The sequence below is a fragment of the Artibeus jamaicensis genome, unplaced genomic scaffold (assembly GCF_021234435.1).
Source record: "Artibeus jamaicensis isolate MK-2021 breed Jamaican fruit bat unplaced genomic scaffold, CSHL_Jam_final contig_519, whole genome shotgun sequence".
Lineage (NCBI taxonomy): Eukaryota > Metazoa > Chordata > Mammalia > Chiroptera > Phyllostomidae > Artibeus > Artibeus jamaicensis.
Window position 1 is genome coordinate 40633839 of NW_026521871.1, and position 15472 is coordinate 40649310.

General features: G+C 36.9%; 1 protein-coding gene and 1 pseudogene across 14 annotated transcripts in view; one reads left to right on the forward strand and one right to left on the reverse strand.

Moving 5' to 3' along the window:
* The window catches only part of SLC4A7 (solute carrier family 4 member 7), a 96807-nt gene that overhangs the window by 60675 nt on the left and 20660 nt on the right, over positions 1-15472 (reverse strand). For 8 of the 14 annotated variants that reach the window (XM_053669242.1, XM_053669240.1, XM_053669237.1 and 5 more), the window contains exon 2: positions 3129-3210. In XM_053669242.1, the coding sequence (XP_053525217.1) occupies positions 3129-3210 (82 nt within the window). Of the gene's footprint in view, positions 1-3128; positions 3211-12141; positions 12900-15472 lie in introns of those variants that run through there. The other 6 variants (XM_053669243.1, XM_053669241.1, XM_053669238.1 and 3 more) reach the window with 5 other exon arrangements.
* On the forward strand, positions 4180-4800 carry LOC128628005 (dnaJ homolog subfamily C member 9-like; annotated as a pseudogene).

Here is a 15472-nt window from a genome sequence, read left to right on the forward strand (position 1 = left end):
TCATCAAAGTCTAAATTACTGAGGGCCACAATAAATGTAAATGTTCCAAATACTCTAATTAACAGGTAGAAGTGATCAGATTGGGAAAACAAAGCAATACAGTAAGGTTATGATATAATTTTAGGATGGAAAAAGCTGCTGCTGATGTTGCATTACTCTCAGTTTGTATTCTGACCAATCTCTGCTCTTGCCCACTACATAAAACTGAATCAGGGGGCAAGACAGGTAGCAGCGCTGTGTCAACTACTAAAAAGCATGAAATTGATTTCTTAAATAATTTTAATGAGGTTCCTATCTAAGCTGTGTTGAGTGACAGGGGTCACGGACTACAAATTTAACTGATTTACAACTAGGCAAAAACCATCTGGCATAGAAGGAACATAAAAAAGTAATCTGCTGAAATACGAACAGTGATGTCACTCCTTTCCTAAAAAATTCCCTACCATGGTCAGAAAATGACTACCTCAGGAAATTCAAGATCTTCATCTTTAGGCAAGGTTTACAAATACACGGTCAATCCTGATTATTCATGGATTCTGTAATTTGCAAATGTGCCACTCGATACAAATTATTTGGAAGCCCAAACTCACGGGGATTTTGCAGTCACCTACAAGAGGCACAAAGCAGCAGAGTGTTTGCGCTGCCCGACACACAGGCTCCCAGCTAAGGCTGCAAAAAGGTGAGGCACTCCGACTCCTTGTTCACAAGAAGTGACACAGTATCCGTGTCAACAAAGTAAATAATCACCTTTTAAACTAAAAGACACCAGACCTACAAAAACAGATCAAACTAAAATCATCTGAACATCTCCCAGTACCCACCACTCCACCTAGTTCATGGTAAGCATTAGAGGAAGAACTGTAAAACTTCAGTATCAATTATTTGCAAGTGTTTTACCAGAAAAATCCCAAATTTAAAAACCAACCATAAAGGGCTTCTTCATGGAATGATGGAAAATTGCTGGAATTAGAGTGTGGTTATGCACAACATAGTATGCATACTAAAAAACAATGAATTATATGCTTTAAACTGGTGAATGTTATGCTATGTAAATATATCTCAAGAAAAATTTAAAAAAAAACTGTAACAAACTTCAGTAAGCTTACAATTTCGTTTTAGGGAAACCTTTTTCTTGTGAACACCAAAGAAAAGTAGAATTTAAAGAGACAAGTTCTCATCACTGTGCACTGGAGATTACAACGTTGTTACCCCAAGTAGTACTAATGGATTTCGGCACAAAAGCCCCAATGCACCAAGACAAAAATTCTGAGTTAGTAATTTAGAATTAAATAGGTAATTTATTCATGAGTGTGCAATTCAGATAAAATAAATAAAAATATGTTAGAATCCGAAGACTGAGAGATCAGGCCACATGAGGCTTTTTTCCCGTTTTTATCATTGCCCCCTAAGCGTTCTCTCAGAATTTGTCTTTCACCTTTCCTTTTTATCATCAAAGGCCTATTTAGTCGAACTCTGAAATAAACTTAATCTCTCCCCCAAACTCGAAACTGAAATTTAGATACGTACAAAGCAGGCAAAGTTAAGGGGTTTTAGGGTAACTGAAGGAAGCCAAGAAATAGAGTCAAGTGCCTCTCTTCATGGTCTAGGTCACATGTGACTGAGAGATGACATTAAATGGTCAGTGATGGATTAAATATTATCACCATACACTTGAATTAACGAAATTATTGCTAAAATTTAAACTTCCATAGCCCTTGTAGTTCACAGAATCTAGTCACAAACTTCTAGGTAACTGAGGTTCTTTCTAGAAGCCCTAATAAGCCTAGGCTTTAAAAGTTAAATTTAAAAGACAGTTCCTTTTTTTTTAATCTCAGAAAGTAAATGTGGAGAACACTTGTGTCTCTTCTCATCTCCTTTGTACAAGCCACAAAGTAATGGCCCCATATGATACGAGTTTCCACAGGAGAGTTTAATTTAACAATGTGTGCTCAAAAAGCCCCCAAAATAAGTCTACCAAAATGTTTGCCACAAACATCACCTTGACCCCCTGACCAAGTATTCAAGGTTAACATCATCAACAACAAGTCATGTTGATATCGTATGTCCACAGATGTGATCCGCTGAGAACAGCCAGTCGCTTCTGTGATATGCTCCCCAAACGTGCATTATCTTGGTCTACCAATATGGTAACATGAGACAAACCCAAACTTCAAGGCTTCCCTTCCACAAAGTACTCAACCACTCCTCTTCAAAAATCAAGGTCATGAAAAACGAGGAGTGAGGAGGAACCATGAGAAACCAGAGGAGACTAAGGAGACATGACAACTGAATGGACGACTGGATCCCGAACTGTTCCTCTGGACCTCGGGACCCAAAGAGCACGTCACTGGAAAAGCCAATGAATCTGAATAAAATCTGGAGTTTTAGTTCAGAGAGAATTGTTACCAAGGTTCACTTCACTTTCATAAAGTGAAAGTTTATGCTGGTTACAAAAATGGTAACAGAAAAAGCTGCCCAAAGGGTATACAGGGCACACTCTGTACTATCTTTACAACTCTTCAGTGCATCTAAATTTATTTGAAAAGAAAATAAATTTTAAAAAATAGAAACCACTTTTTTCTGCTTAGGAAAGAAAGACTGGCAAACAATTCATCTGCACCACAATTCTATGTTGAGGTTATTATAGCCTTTTAAAAGGTTAATGTGACACACCTATAAAATGAGTACTTAGATGACAACTGGTGATAACTGTGGCTTTGATTAGTCTGGTACTCTAGTTTGTTTATAATACAAATTACCCAACTTGCTAGAAATGAAAACAATAGGAGTGTTAGCTGATTTTGTAACTGTGGCATTTCAATTCTCTACATTAAATAATGGTAACCATTGTGAAGTTGGTGTGATACAATCTATGTTATGCCTACTTTCAACAAAGAGTTAATAATCAGAGAATCTTCTATTCGCAGATATAGGTAGTGGTTACACCAGTGTTTGCTGAATTAATCCTGAAATTGTATTTAGAAAGTATAACTGAACACCCCTCTCAGTGTGTGCACTACCTCACAACAACAAAAAATGCTTCAATAAATGGCAGGTAAATCTAAAAGGACACTAACATTCATTAGTACGTTACCCTGCTAAGCATGAGTGATTGTAAACAAACTTACTTTCTAGTTCTTCTTTTTCAAACTTGGTGTTCACAGTTGAACTGGTTTTACCAAGATCCACAACAGCTTCTTCATCAGGACCCTGTAAAGAAATTATTTTCATTGGTTCATAAATTAATATATAGTAAGGACCTACTACTAGGTGCATTATTTGAGATAGCCCCAAAATATATGAGACTGCCTTCTATTAAAGAACTAAATTTGTATTATAGCTAAGTGCATTCATTTTTCAGTATGCTTATATGCTGTTTTTTAATCCACAGAAGACCATGCCAAAACCTCATGGTAAGAACTGAGATGGCAAAGATGTTTAATTGGTGTTCTATGGAAGTTACTGAGTAACTGGGACATACACTCACTTCAACAGAAGACTCCCCAGAACAGAAATTAAAGAACATCTGGGGTGAGGGGGACCCTTAGATAATCAATATAGAATGCTTTACTTCTTATTCTTTGCTCTTTGGTCCTCTGATTAAAAGGAAACACTTAACTGAGCCATAACAGACCAGATTATGGTTAAGTGTAAAATTGTCAAAAATGAGTCTATAGACTTAACATGTAGTACCACTTTTCACTGACGAATTAATCAAGACTCGATCAAAGCTATAAGAACTTTTTATTTATACAAAGGAAAAGCCACACTAAAAGTTAACCCTTAAGGAGAGTCTAGCTTTAAGTTATAAGTCTTCCTTCATAATTCTGTTCCCTTCTTCAGCTCAACAAGGGCTAAACACATTTATTGTAAAATGTGGCACAGATTACTCCTAAGAAAATAAAACTTCTTTTCTCAACTTCTAATTTAACTTTCGAAGGAACATTATAATCACCATCAACTATTGCGTAATTATTATGCACAAGATTCTATGCCACAGATAGAGACAGATGAACAAATTCTCTTCCCTCAAAAAGTCTTCATTTTCGGTTGTCATACACTCTGTACCCTTGCCCAGCATGGGTCTGCTGGAGCCAGGCAAGAAAATAGTCAACCTCGCTGACCTTTAACCTTACAAGGCGGCTTGAAGCTTTGAACCTCCACACGGTGTTCCAAGAGATGCACCCAGACCGGGTGGTGGACAAGGGTAACAAGGAGGACACCACCACCACTTCCAACTGCTCTGGCAAGTCTATGCCATCTCCCGTGACAAAGACTAGCGGGTAGGACACCAGGAGCAGGGAGCAGTGGAAAAGGATGCTGCTGTCCTTAGCCAAGCCCAGGACTGGGAGACACTGAAGGAGGACACCCAAGCTTTTAAAAGATACACCAAGGCTCTGAGGAAGAGCTGGCTGATAGTAAACAGGCCTACCTGAACTTCACAGGCAACAACAATCAGCTCACAGAGTCTGTATTGTGTGTGCAGTACACAGAGGAACCTAAAGCACAGAACCTTCTTCAGCAAGCCGTTCCCACCAGAGGGTTCCCATCCTATAATGCCTCTGTCAACGAATCAAAGCAAAAGATGAATGCAGGAGAAGGATGACCCAGGAAGAAGCGAATGAATGAGAAACCAGTAGAAAGGGGCTGGGACTTTGTGAAGGGGTGGATGACCTGCAGAGCAGGCAAAGGGATGGGCGCAAAGCAAAATCCCAACGTTCTGGCTCGGATGCAAGCAAAGTACTACAAACTTTCCAAGGCAAGAGAGGAAAAACAGCTTTCAAAAAGGAAAAGAAGTGATCTAATTTGTTCTCTTAGAAAGTCCTTATGCTTTCATTGGTAGCTTTGTAGACAACCCAGACAACTGGAGATGAGAATTAAATAATACTAGCATCAATTATAACACTGTTAATATTCCGCTGAACACTATCCTCCTAGAATGAAGTTACTTTTCTACCCATCCAGTTATTATAGTCTTTTCTTAATTTTGCAAGGCGAGCTCTCAACCATCCCGTTCCTCTTACTGCCCGGCATCTCCTCCAGTGCTGAGAGCAACAGACCAGAGTGTCACACAGTGTAGTTAGTTTGCTTCTTACCCCTCTCAACAACCAACAACCAGAGAACCAATTGTTTTACAAAGGGTCAAACAGGAGGTGAGGTAAAACGGTCTCTTAAAGACTCTTCCCATGTTTGCTCTACAGTTTTGTATGTTTCTATATAGCTGTTCTCAGTGTATACACACTAGCTTCATGTACAATTCTTCCCTGCTATCCAAACTCTCAGTATCCAGATCCTCTCATCTTTAAACTCAGGAACTAAATCAATTTGATTACATTTCAAATGAATTCCCTGCCATTCAAATGCTCACTATTTGCTACCCAAAACTCAAAACCAGACTCAGTATGTTAGAGAACACAAATATTTAGATATCCAAACTTACTTCTTCAAGGTTATATACCCAAACTGTAGAATCAAATACACTTGGTTATCAAGTGATACTTGTATATGACTCTAAATGATTGGTGTTCAACTTAATATAGGAAAATCAGAGGTAAGAAATGGCTTGCTAAGGCACCATATTTAAAGACATAGGAAGCCGGCCATGTAGACCATGTGACATAATGATCAAGAAAGACAGAAAACAGCACGTGGGTTCATCAAACTGCCTTATGGCAATCATACACCATAGAAATGAGGAAAAACTGAAAATAGGAAACTAACAGCCATGACTGGTGTGGCTCAGTGTTTTGGACAAAGCAAAAGGTCAGTGGTTTGATTCCCAGTTGGGGCACACACCTGGGTTGCGGGTTTAGTCCTCCATCTGGGTGCATGAGAGATGCAACCAATGGATGTTTCTCCCACACATTGATTATTTCTCTCCATCTCTTTCTCCCTCCCTTCCCCATCTAAAAATAAATCTTTAAACAATAGGAAACAAACAAAAACTACAAAAATTATAAGAATGGATAATTAATAATTACCATCCGCTAAGAGTGCGATACTCTAAAACCTTCATTCGACTTTCCTCCAATGACTTAATACCATTCAGTCCCTAAATGTCCACAGGTACAAAAGAAAAGCCGTGTCCTAAATTAAAAGGGCAGAAGTTGTGTTATCCCATGAGGCAGCATACTGGGTATCTTAAAAGGGATTAACTGCTCCCATTCTAAACTTTCACATAGCAAGAACTGCCAAGAAAGAAAACAAGACAATGCACTTATCTTTCACCCCTAAACAACAGCAACAAAACCTTTTATTCCTATGCAGACATACTTACATGCTTAGATGTACTAACATGAATCTGTTAACACTCAAAAATAGCTTAAAGTGGGCAATCTTACAACATTTCCTTATTTAAAACAATCTCTCTTTGACCTCTAAATATCTATCACTAAAAAAACCCCTCCAATATGTATTTTAAAAAGGCACATTAAAATAAAAAGGCTGTCAATCAACACATCCTCCTATGGTCCCTTCAGCTTCTCCCATTAGACACTATCTGTGACCTTAAGTAAGTCATTTAACTTAGAGCCAAGTGGGAATATTACTATACTGTTATTATTAGTTTTCATTGAAAACGTGTTCATGTGTAACTAGTAGAACAAACGAAAGTTAAAATTTTTAAGTCCAAAATTTTTCAACACTAGAACTGTAAAGAGGGGGGCAGGGGAAGAGCATCTTCATTTCTCTCTTCTCTTAACACTTTAGCTTTTCAATGACTGTGAATTATGAATCAAAAAGTCAGTCTGCAACAAATGTGAGTATTAAGTAGGACACACACCCTGGCCATCCTGACATTCTGCAAGTAACCCAACAGAGTATGTAGGGTGCATATCGCTATATACTGAAAATCTCTTAGAATCAGGCCCCTGGTGTTTCAAGGGGGCAAGACATTTCTGAAACAAACATACTGCATGTATCATATCGTTTTTGTGTAATGTTTTAAGCCCTTATTTCTAAATACGAAGCTAATACACCATATACAGTAAATTTTCGTTTTTTAAGAGTACCATAAGTAAAAGTACTATGTACAAAAATACACGTAACATTGAACATCTTGAAGGTGAAATGTCAAACTGTTAACACGGGCGCCATGGTGACTGGGAAAGCAGTAGGAAAGAACACAGGCAGACAATCACGTAGTGTTCAATTTTGTGTTCCAACAAGTGCTTTAGTTTTAATATTTTTTAAAAGAATACATTCACATTTAATCTAATAGGTCACTTACTTTTAAATCTGCATCTAGGAAAAAATCTCTACCTCATTTTTCAACTCCAAGAATATAGTGGAAAACTAATAATAGCAACATCACAGACAACCCTTGACACTGAAATGTTTCCATTCTTAACCTCGGATAAGGGAGTGAATCCAAGCCACTGCTTATAAAACATACCTAAAATGAAATAAAGCCGAGGCACTGGGAAAACTCAAACACACGAAAGAATGAAAAAGCACCCAAAGTATATAAATGCAAGATTGATCACTCTAATCTTACCCAAATTATTTTATCCCTGGTTTCAAGTTTCTACTTATAAGGTAACCACCCTGGCCTGGTGGCTCAGGTGGTTGGAGCATCATCCCACACACCAAGAGGTTGTGGGTTCAATCCCCGGTCAGGGCACATACCTAGGTTGTGGGTTCAATCCCCGGTCAGGATGTATGAACAGAGGCAACTGACCAATGTTTCTCTCTCACATCAGTATTTCTCTCTCTTCCCTCTCTCCCCTTCCCTTCTTCTCTCTCTAAAATCAATAAACATATCCTTGGGTGAGGATTAAAAAATTAAACATTTTTAAAGATATTTAAGATATAACAAAGAAGATAACAGATTTAAAAGTTATCCATACATGATCACAGAGACCATTTAAACTCTCCACACATGAAACAACACACACGCAAGGTTATTTATCACAGCTTTATGTACAGCTTATGTACCAGGAAAAGACCAGAGACAACCCACCAACCCCTTACTGAAGAATGACTTCCCGATGGGATACCAAACTACCGAAGAAAACAGGGACATTCTCCAGGCACTGGCATGAAACAGCATCTATTACCTACCACAGGTGAAACACACACAAGGTCGAGAACCACATCTGCAGCATGCTACTTTTTATGTAAGTCCCCAGAATAGGAATATTTAAATTTCCACAATGAAACACTGGAAGGACATACAAAAAAATGGAAAACCTGGACCCGCAGCAGCAGAGGTGGACTCCTGGACGCCACCTTTCGAAAGCCACTTCACTCACCTATCTTCATTTCAAATACGAGGATAACACCACCTGCAAGACCCGTGTGCTGAGATACCCTTTGAAAGGACCAAGCCGTGGGCCGTAACCCACAGAGGATGCCCACGTTTTTACTGAATCTGAATAAGGAAACGATTCCACGTTTCTACAAAAAAAAAATGTTTTCTCATCTACCGCATAACTTTAAAACTAGACCAGAAAAGTCTTACAGGTGCAGAAACAAATACCTACGAATTACCTAATTAAAACCTATATGAAGATTTAAAATGTACCCCCAAAATAGCACTAGGGCTGTATAAGAGATTTATACTGGAAATGCATGCAAAACTATCTAGGATAGAATGCCAAGATGCTGCAACTAACTTTTATAAGGACCAAAAACTGTGTTCTTTAAAGAGATTTTGATATATTAAAATCAGACACACCGAGAGAGTTTGTTGTAACTCAGCTTCCCTTGCCCTACGCCAGAGACACTGGTTCAGTAGTTAAGATGGAGCCCAAGCACCCGTATTTTTACTAACCTTTGTATGTGACTTTGGTGCACACCACAGTTTGAAAATACCTTTAGATTACACTGAAGACCTAAGTCCCACAGACTGAAACTTCTCTTTGAGGCTGCTTCATGCCCTTAATCATTTTACAAGAGTTAGGTCTTTTGGGGGCCATTTCCACTTCGCTTACGTTGTTTTAACTAGTCAGAAAAAAAATGTGCATTCCAATTCATAAGAAAATATTGAAAGTTACTGCATACTTTCACTAATACAAACCACTCCAAATCTACAGTGTTCTAAAAGTTGATGTGTATGTCAGAACGTATTACCCAAGATTGCTCAGGGCAATCTATCAAAGTATATACAAATAGCAATGTTGTCCCTCCAACATGTAGGTTTCCTCCAAATAACCCTAATTCCGAACTCCAGTCCCACCTTACCACTACGAATTGAACTGAATTAGAAAGCTTAAATTTATGGGCAAAAAGCTTAAGAGTAAGGCAAAGAATCTTTTCTGATCCAGATAAAGGGAGAAATCATCAATGACGGCTGTTTCCTATAAGAAAAAGCCAAAGAATAATATTCACACTTTCTAAAGAACTCACTTGGCATTTCTGGATCCACATATTCACTCTAAAATAAGCTGAAGAGATGTAAAGGGTACATGGAAAATTATTGCAAATTTTAAATGTAGGCAATCATGTGACTCCCACAGAAAAAAAGGTAAAAGCCTTGTGAAAAATACTTTATCACCAGACACAGTGGGAATGGGATTGATTCAGACATTGGAACAAAAAGCTTCAGAATTTTTTTTAATACCATATGATCTTACTTATAAAAGGAACCTAATGAACAAAATGAGGTAATAAGCAAAAGAGAATTAATGATCAAAAGAGACATAGAATCATGGACCAGACTGACAGCTGTAAGAAGGGTGGGGGGAGGTTGTGATGGACTGAAGGAAGGTGAAGGGATTAGTCCAAGAGCATATATATGAAGGACTCGTGGACAACAATACAGGGACTGATTATGGAAATAGGGGGCGGGCTGGATGGAGGACGCAGAGGGGCAAAATTAGGACCACTGTAATAACATAAACAATAAAGTATTTTTAAGTATCATAGTTAAAACTAAAGATAATTTAAATGTTAAGAAAGTTTCAAAGTTGAAAAAAACAAAGAATGAAAAAGCAGAGAACTCAAAGAAATATGAGATATAAAAAATGGGCAAGTAATAGCCAGGACTGTTAGTGCAACATTCATTGTCGGATGCTTCGTCATCACAGGGCATGGAGTCATGGACAGTGGCAAGCCTCATCATGGTTCTACCCGAAATTATAAATCACAAACATTACTACTTCTCTGAGGAGATGGATGCATTCACTCCAAGTTCTAATTCAGTACATATACATGGCAAAAAAACCACACAGGAATCACTTATTTTAGTATTATCAAGTTTGTAAGTTTATTAACAGAAGTGAAGACAAAACCCTATTACCAACATGGGGTTTCTTAAAAAAAAAAAAACTGTATATTTTAGTATAGAAAAGCACAGGTATTCCACACAAAAGGAAAAAACACAGACGAAAATCCAGCAGATGTTTTTCAAGGAAAAAAAGGTCCAGGAGGTGTCCTGTCAAGATTCCCATCTCCAGCCAGTGTGGGGTGACCATTAGCTCAGTATCTCCAGGCTTCTGCTGCATATTTCTACCGAAATCAACAGGAGACAGCCAGGAAATCCCTCAGCAATATGGTCTGTTTGCCTATTCTTCCCCTAGAAAATAACCGTGTTCCCCATGAATTCAATGGACCATGAAAAAAGTCTCATTTCCTTAAAGACTAGTCATTAAGGAAGTTAGCCATTCATCCCACAAATATTTACTGAGACATACTGTGTACCAATTATTATTCCCAGTACTGGGAATACATCAATGGGTAAAAAACTGCAACATAATCAAATGTCTGGTTTCCCACTTAATTTACAGGTATGATGTGGCTCTCTATAAGAAATACAGATATAAATGAATTTTCAATGAATAAATTAGAGCTCACAAACTCACAGTTGCTGACATGTCTTACTTTTCCAGTTCAGTTTCCTCGTTTGATAAGATACAGGACAGATAGATACACATACACACACACAGACACACACACACACAGACACACACAAATGCCTTGCTTAAGACTTACACTGTTAGTTGACAAAAGAACTGAAATTAAAAGGCAGGTCTCTGAAGTCCCAGCTGCATGGGTTAACAATAGACAATAAACTGAGGCCACCATAATTCATGCTGAGAACACACAGCAGTGTTTCACAGTGCTTATTAAAACTTGTAATTACCTATTTGTGTAAGTACTTCCTTAACAGCCTCCCAGTCTGAACAGTACGTCCCAAGAAAGGAATTGTGCCTGTTTGGTTCACCAGTGTATCTTCCGCAGCAAGACTGGCCCTGGGTAAGTTAGTTCTCTAACACACACTTGTTGAATGTTGGGTACGTTTCAGAAAAGAAGACATCCAGCTAAAAATTGATATGGGATCCTCGCAAGAACTCTTTATGAACACAACTCAAGCTCAAACACAGAAAAGCACTCAGTGTTTTTAAATTTAGTAACAGCTTATAAACAAAAAAAAGCCCAACATCAGTACTTAATAAAATCAAAATTCAGCTCATAAGTGAGAATTCTCAGCAAAATCAAACAAGGTTAGTTTTTATGCCTGAAACAGATTTTATAACCACATACTGCATTTTACTAATTCTTCTCAGACACTTATCCTGTCTGGAAAGCACAATCCATAATTTGTATTTTCTTGGTAAAATGGTCAAAATGACACTTTAACATTCCAAAGGAATAATAATAGGGGGGAAAAGAGTGTTAAAAGATTAACAATAGATTCATAAACTTTGTTTAATACCCTTTTTGGCATGTGAGGTTTAAAAAAATCCACTACTAAAATAGCAGAAGCCTCCTATTACAAATTAATGTCTTCACGGTACAAGACATATAGTTATGGCTCAAAAGTAACACCTCCCATAAATTATTCACATGGAGAGTAATTTCAGTTACAAAATACTTCACTTCAGCATCAAAACACACTTAGCCACTAGGACAATGATTTCTTTCCTAGTATCACAGCCAAATGGAATTGTTAAAGCCTCAAATAATATTAACTAATCAAAAAACTATTTTTGCAGAATAAAGAAGCTGCTACAAACATCGCCACCTTTATACAAGGATTTGCTCTTTCCAGCAGATGACTTCCACAGCCAAGGACACAGCAGATGATACTATTCTAAGCCAGTGCTAATAAGCCTGACATTTCTTCACGCTTCGCTATTAAACTCTGAAAGAGTCAAACTTCTTTGTAAATAAAACACAAGATCACAACTAGGTACATACCAGTAACTTCTTCTCCAGGCGAAATCTTTCCATGGTAATATGTAAGAGCCTTGTTTTTGAGAATGTAATTCAGTAAGTCCCTTGAAGGTTCCACAGAGAGAGAGTACGTATCTGATTTAGGTCACTGTGCTTTGCACAGATGAACTCTTCTAAGTTGCTTTTATGGTACGGCCAATCACTGTCTTCTAAGTTGCCTAATCTTCCAAGCTAATAACTACAACTTATACAGGGGTTACAGCACAAGAGAATTCAAAAGTAACATGCACATACACCTTTCCATAACATCAGTACAATGCACAGCACTCCCTAAGACTATGTGGATGAATTTGTTAGTGTGTCTGCACATGCCTATATCTTCAGAGTATATATATTTTCAACAACATAGTAGGTTAAATCTAGCCCTTTCACTTAATTTCAGGAAAGATTCAAAGATGTTTTTATCTAAAGAGTTTTGCCCTTTTGTCATTACTATATTTATATCAACTTATTGTAACTATATTAATAACTATTAATAAATCACACTATGGCTTATAAAAATCATTCAACCAAAAATCAAGTGTTCGTATGGGTAACAGCTAAAAGCAAAAAGGAAATGAGCAGCACCCCTCCAACTTTCAAACTCAAAGTCTCTTTACACTCTATCAAAAATCACTGAAGACTCTCAAAAAGCCTTTATTTACATCAGTTTAATGTCTATTTACTTCACCCTATGGAAAGTAAAACTGAAAAAACTTCAAAATATTTAAATTCATTTTAAAAAATAATAAAACCATTACATAGTAACATAAGTAACACTTAAATGAAAATGATCATTTTCAAAAACAAAAAAAAATTCAGTGAGAATGGCTTTTACATTTTGCCCAATGTCTAGAATCTGACTTAATAGAAGACAACTGGAGTCTTGTATCTACTTGTGTAACCAATCTGGTATGATTTGGTATTAGATGAATTCTATGAAAAAATCCAGATTCACACAAATGCTCTGTTGGAAAAGGGAGGAGTGTTTTAATACTCTTTTCTGGTAACTCTGATTATTCCTTTTTGATATTGTACCAAATTGAACAAGCAATTTCTTACAAGTTAGTTTGGAAGATGGAGTCGGAAACCCTTTCAAGTGAGTGTTTTGTACATTGTTATGCTGAAACTCAATGGTCTAAAACGATTTCAACTACGTGTAATAAAATTTAAGAAAAAAATTTTCCAACTATAGTTAATTAAAACAAAACTCTAACTGAACATGAATGAATAAAATAAAAAGTCTACTAAGCTCATATACATGCAATCTAAATTAAACTAAAAAAATACTTTGTTTTAATCTTCTACTGCTCTATGAGACAGTAGATAGATACCAGGCCAAAGACATGCGGTAGCCTTCAAATCCAACTAAAGCTTCCTGTTTATTAATCTAAGAATTAGAGACCCCAATGACATCAACAGTTGCAACAGAGCATATAACTAATCATATTCTTTATCTTCAGACTTTCTATGATTTACACTTTGCGTATGAATATAAATTCGAAGAAACACAGAAAAGATGAATAATTCACTGATTTTTAAAATTCTCAATACATCAAGCCTGGAAAAAGATACCTGCAATCAAGTTCAATACCAATTTCTACAATAACCTCTTGAAATTTATCTCCTGTAGAAAACCTTAGCCCTCCCCACTAATATTTAAGAGCTTAACCTCCCAGTTGTGCATATGTCTCACCCCCACTGGGTTATAAAAATCCTGAGCATAAGGATTTAGGTAGAAAACGGTGAAAAAAAGAAAAGAAGAATCTTTTCTCCAAAGGAGGGAAAAAAAAAGAAATCAGATGCATACAAATTTTTAATTTCCCAAACTGTAAATCAAACTGTTATTCCCCATCAAAATACAAAGCATCCATTTCTCCAAAATGTTACCTGTTGAGACATTACTCTGGGCACTACTAAGCCAATATTCAAATAAAATTTTAAAAATCAAGTTCTACAGTTTAGATATCAACTCGACATATAAACTCAGTCATTTTAGTCTGGCTAGTTTTTTTTACTGAGTAGCAGTATTTATTTTGAAGTCTGACTGATATGCAAAGAACTGTACATATTTAATACACAGAACTCAGTGGAGTCTGTGGATATACATACACCTGTGAAACCAACACCACAATCAAGGCCATGGACATATCATGTCCCCTGCTATTGTTTCTTCCCAGCCCCTTTTATGTAAAAAAATAATTAATTAACATTTAAAACTGGTAAAGATAGGACGACACAGATATCCTCATACTTCCTAGTTGGAATGTAAGTTGCTTAAAACTTTTTAGAGAGTAAGCTGGCGAGAATGTATATTTTTAATTTTATGAATATCCTTTGTGGCCTGGCTGGTGATGGATCAGTGGGTTGGGATTCCCAGGCAGGGCAAATGCCTGGGTTGCCAACCTGGCCCCTGGTTAGGGAACATTGGCCAGGCAGACAATTGGTGCTTCTCTCTCACATCGATGTTTCTCTCCTTCTCTTTCTCACTACCTTCCTCTCTGAATAAATAAATAAATAAACAAATAAGTTTTTTAAATCTTTTAAAAAATTTTTTTAAAAATAATGTCCTGGCCCTGGCTGGTGTAGCTCAGTGGACTGAGCGTGTGCTTATGAAGCAAAGGATTGCGGTTCATTTCCCAGTCAGGGCACATGTTTAGGTTGCAGGACAGTTCCCAGTGGGGGACACATGAGAGGCAACCACACATTGATGTTTCTCTCCCTCTCTCCTTCCCTTCCCTTCTCTCTGAAAATAAATAAATAAAACATTAAAAAAAAATAATGTCCTTTGAGCAGCAATGCACTTTTGGGTATCTACTCCACAAAAATAAAAGCATCAAAATACAAAAATACAGTCAAGCATGTTTACTGTTCAAACTGAAAAAAAAAACACACAGAAAACAACTTTAAAGTAAATAAACAGAATGCCTGATTACCAGTAAATATAATGAGGACACAAAGAATTATAACTACAAGTTCCCTCTTAATAGATATCAGGACATTGTTAAAAAAAAAAACACAAGTTGCAGAGTTACATGTTTATGATCAAATTTTCATGCTTTTACAAAGGATAAAACTTCATTTGTGAGTATCTGTTTATATAAAGATAAAGTACAGAAGAATACCTAGGTTGGTCTACGTTTCAACAAATATCATGTTTCTCTAAAGATGTTAAGGATCTATTAATTCAATATGTAGTATAAGATTTTTTTTGGTGTTGTTGGAACAAGTCAACAAAATAAAATTCCAGTTTCTTGTTCTACAACATTGTTTCATACATAAATCAAACAGGCCTAAATAAACAGCAACTTCATAA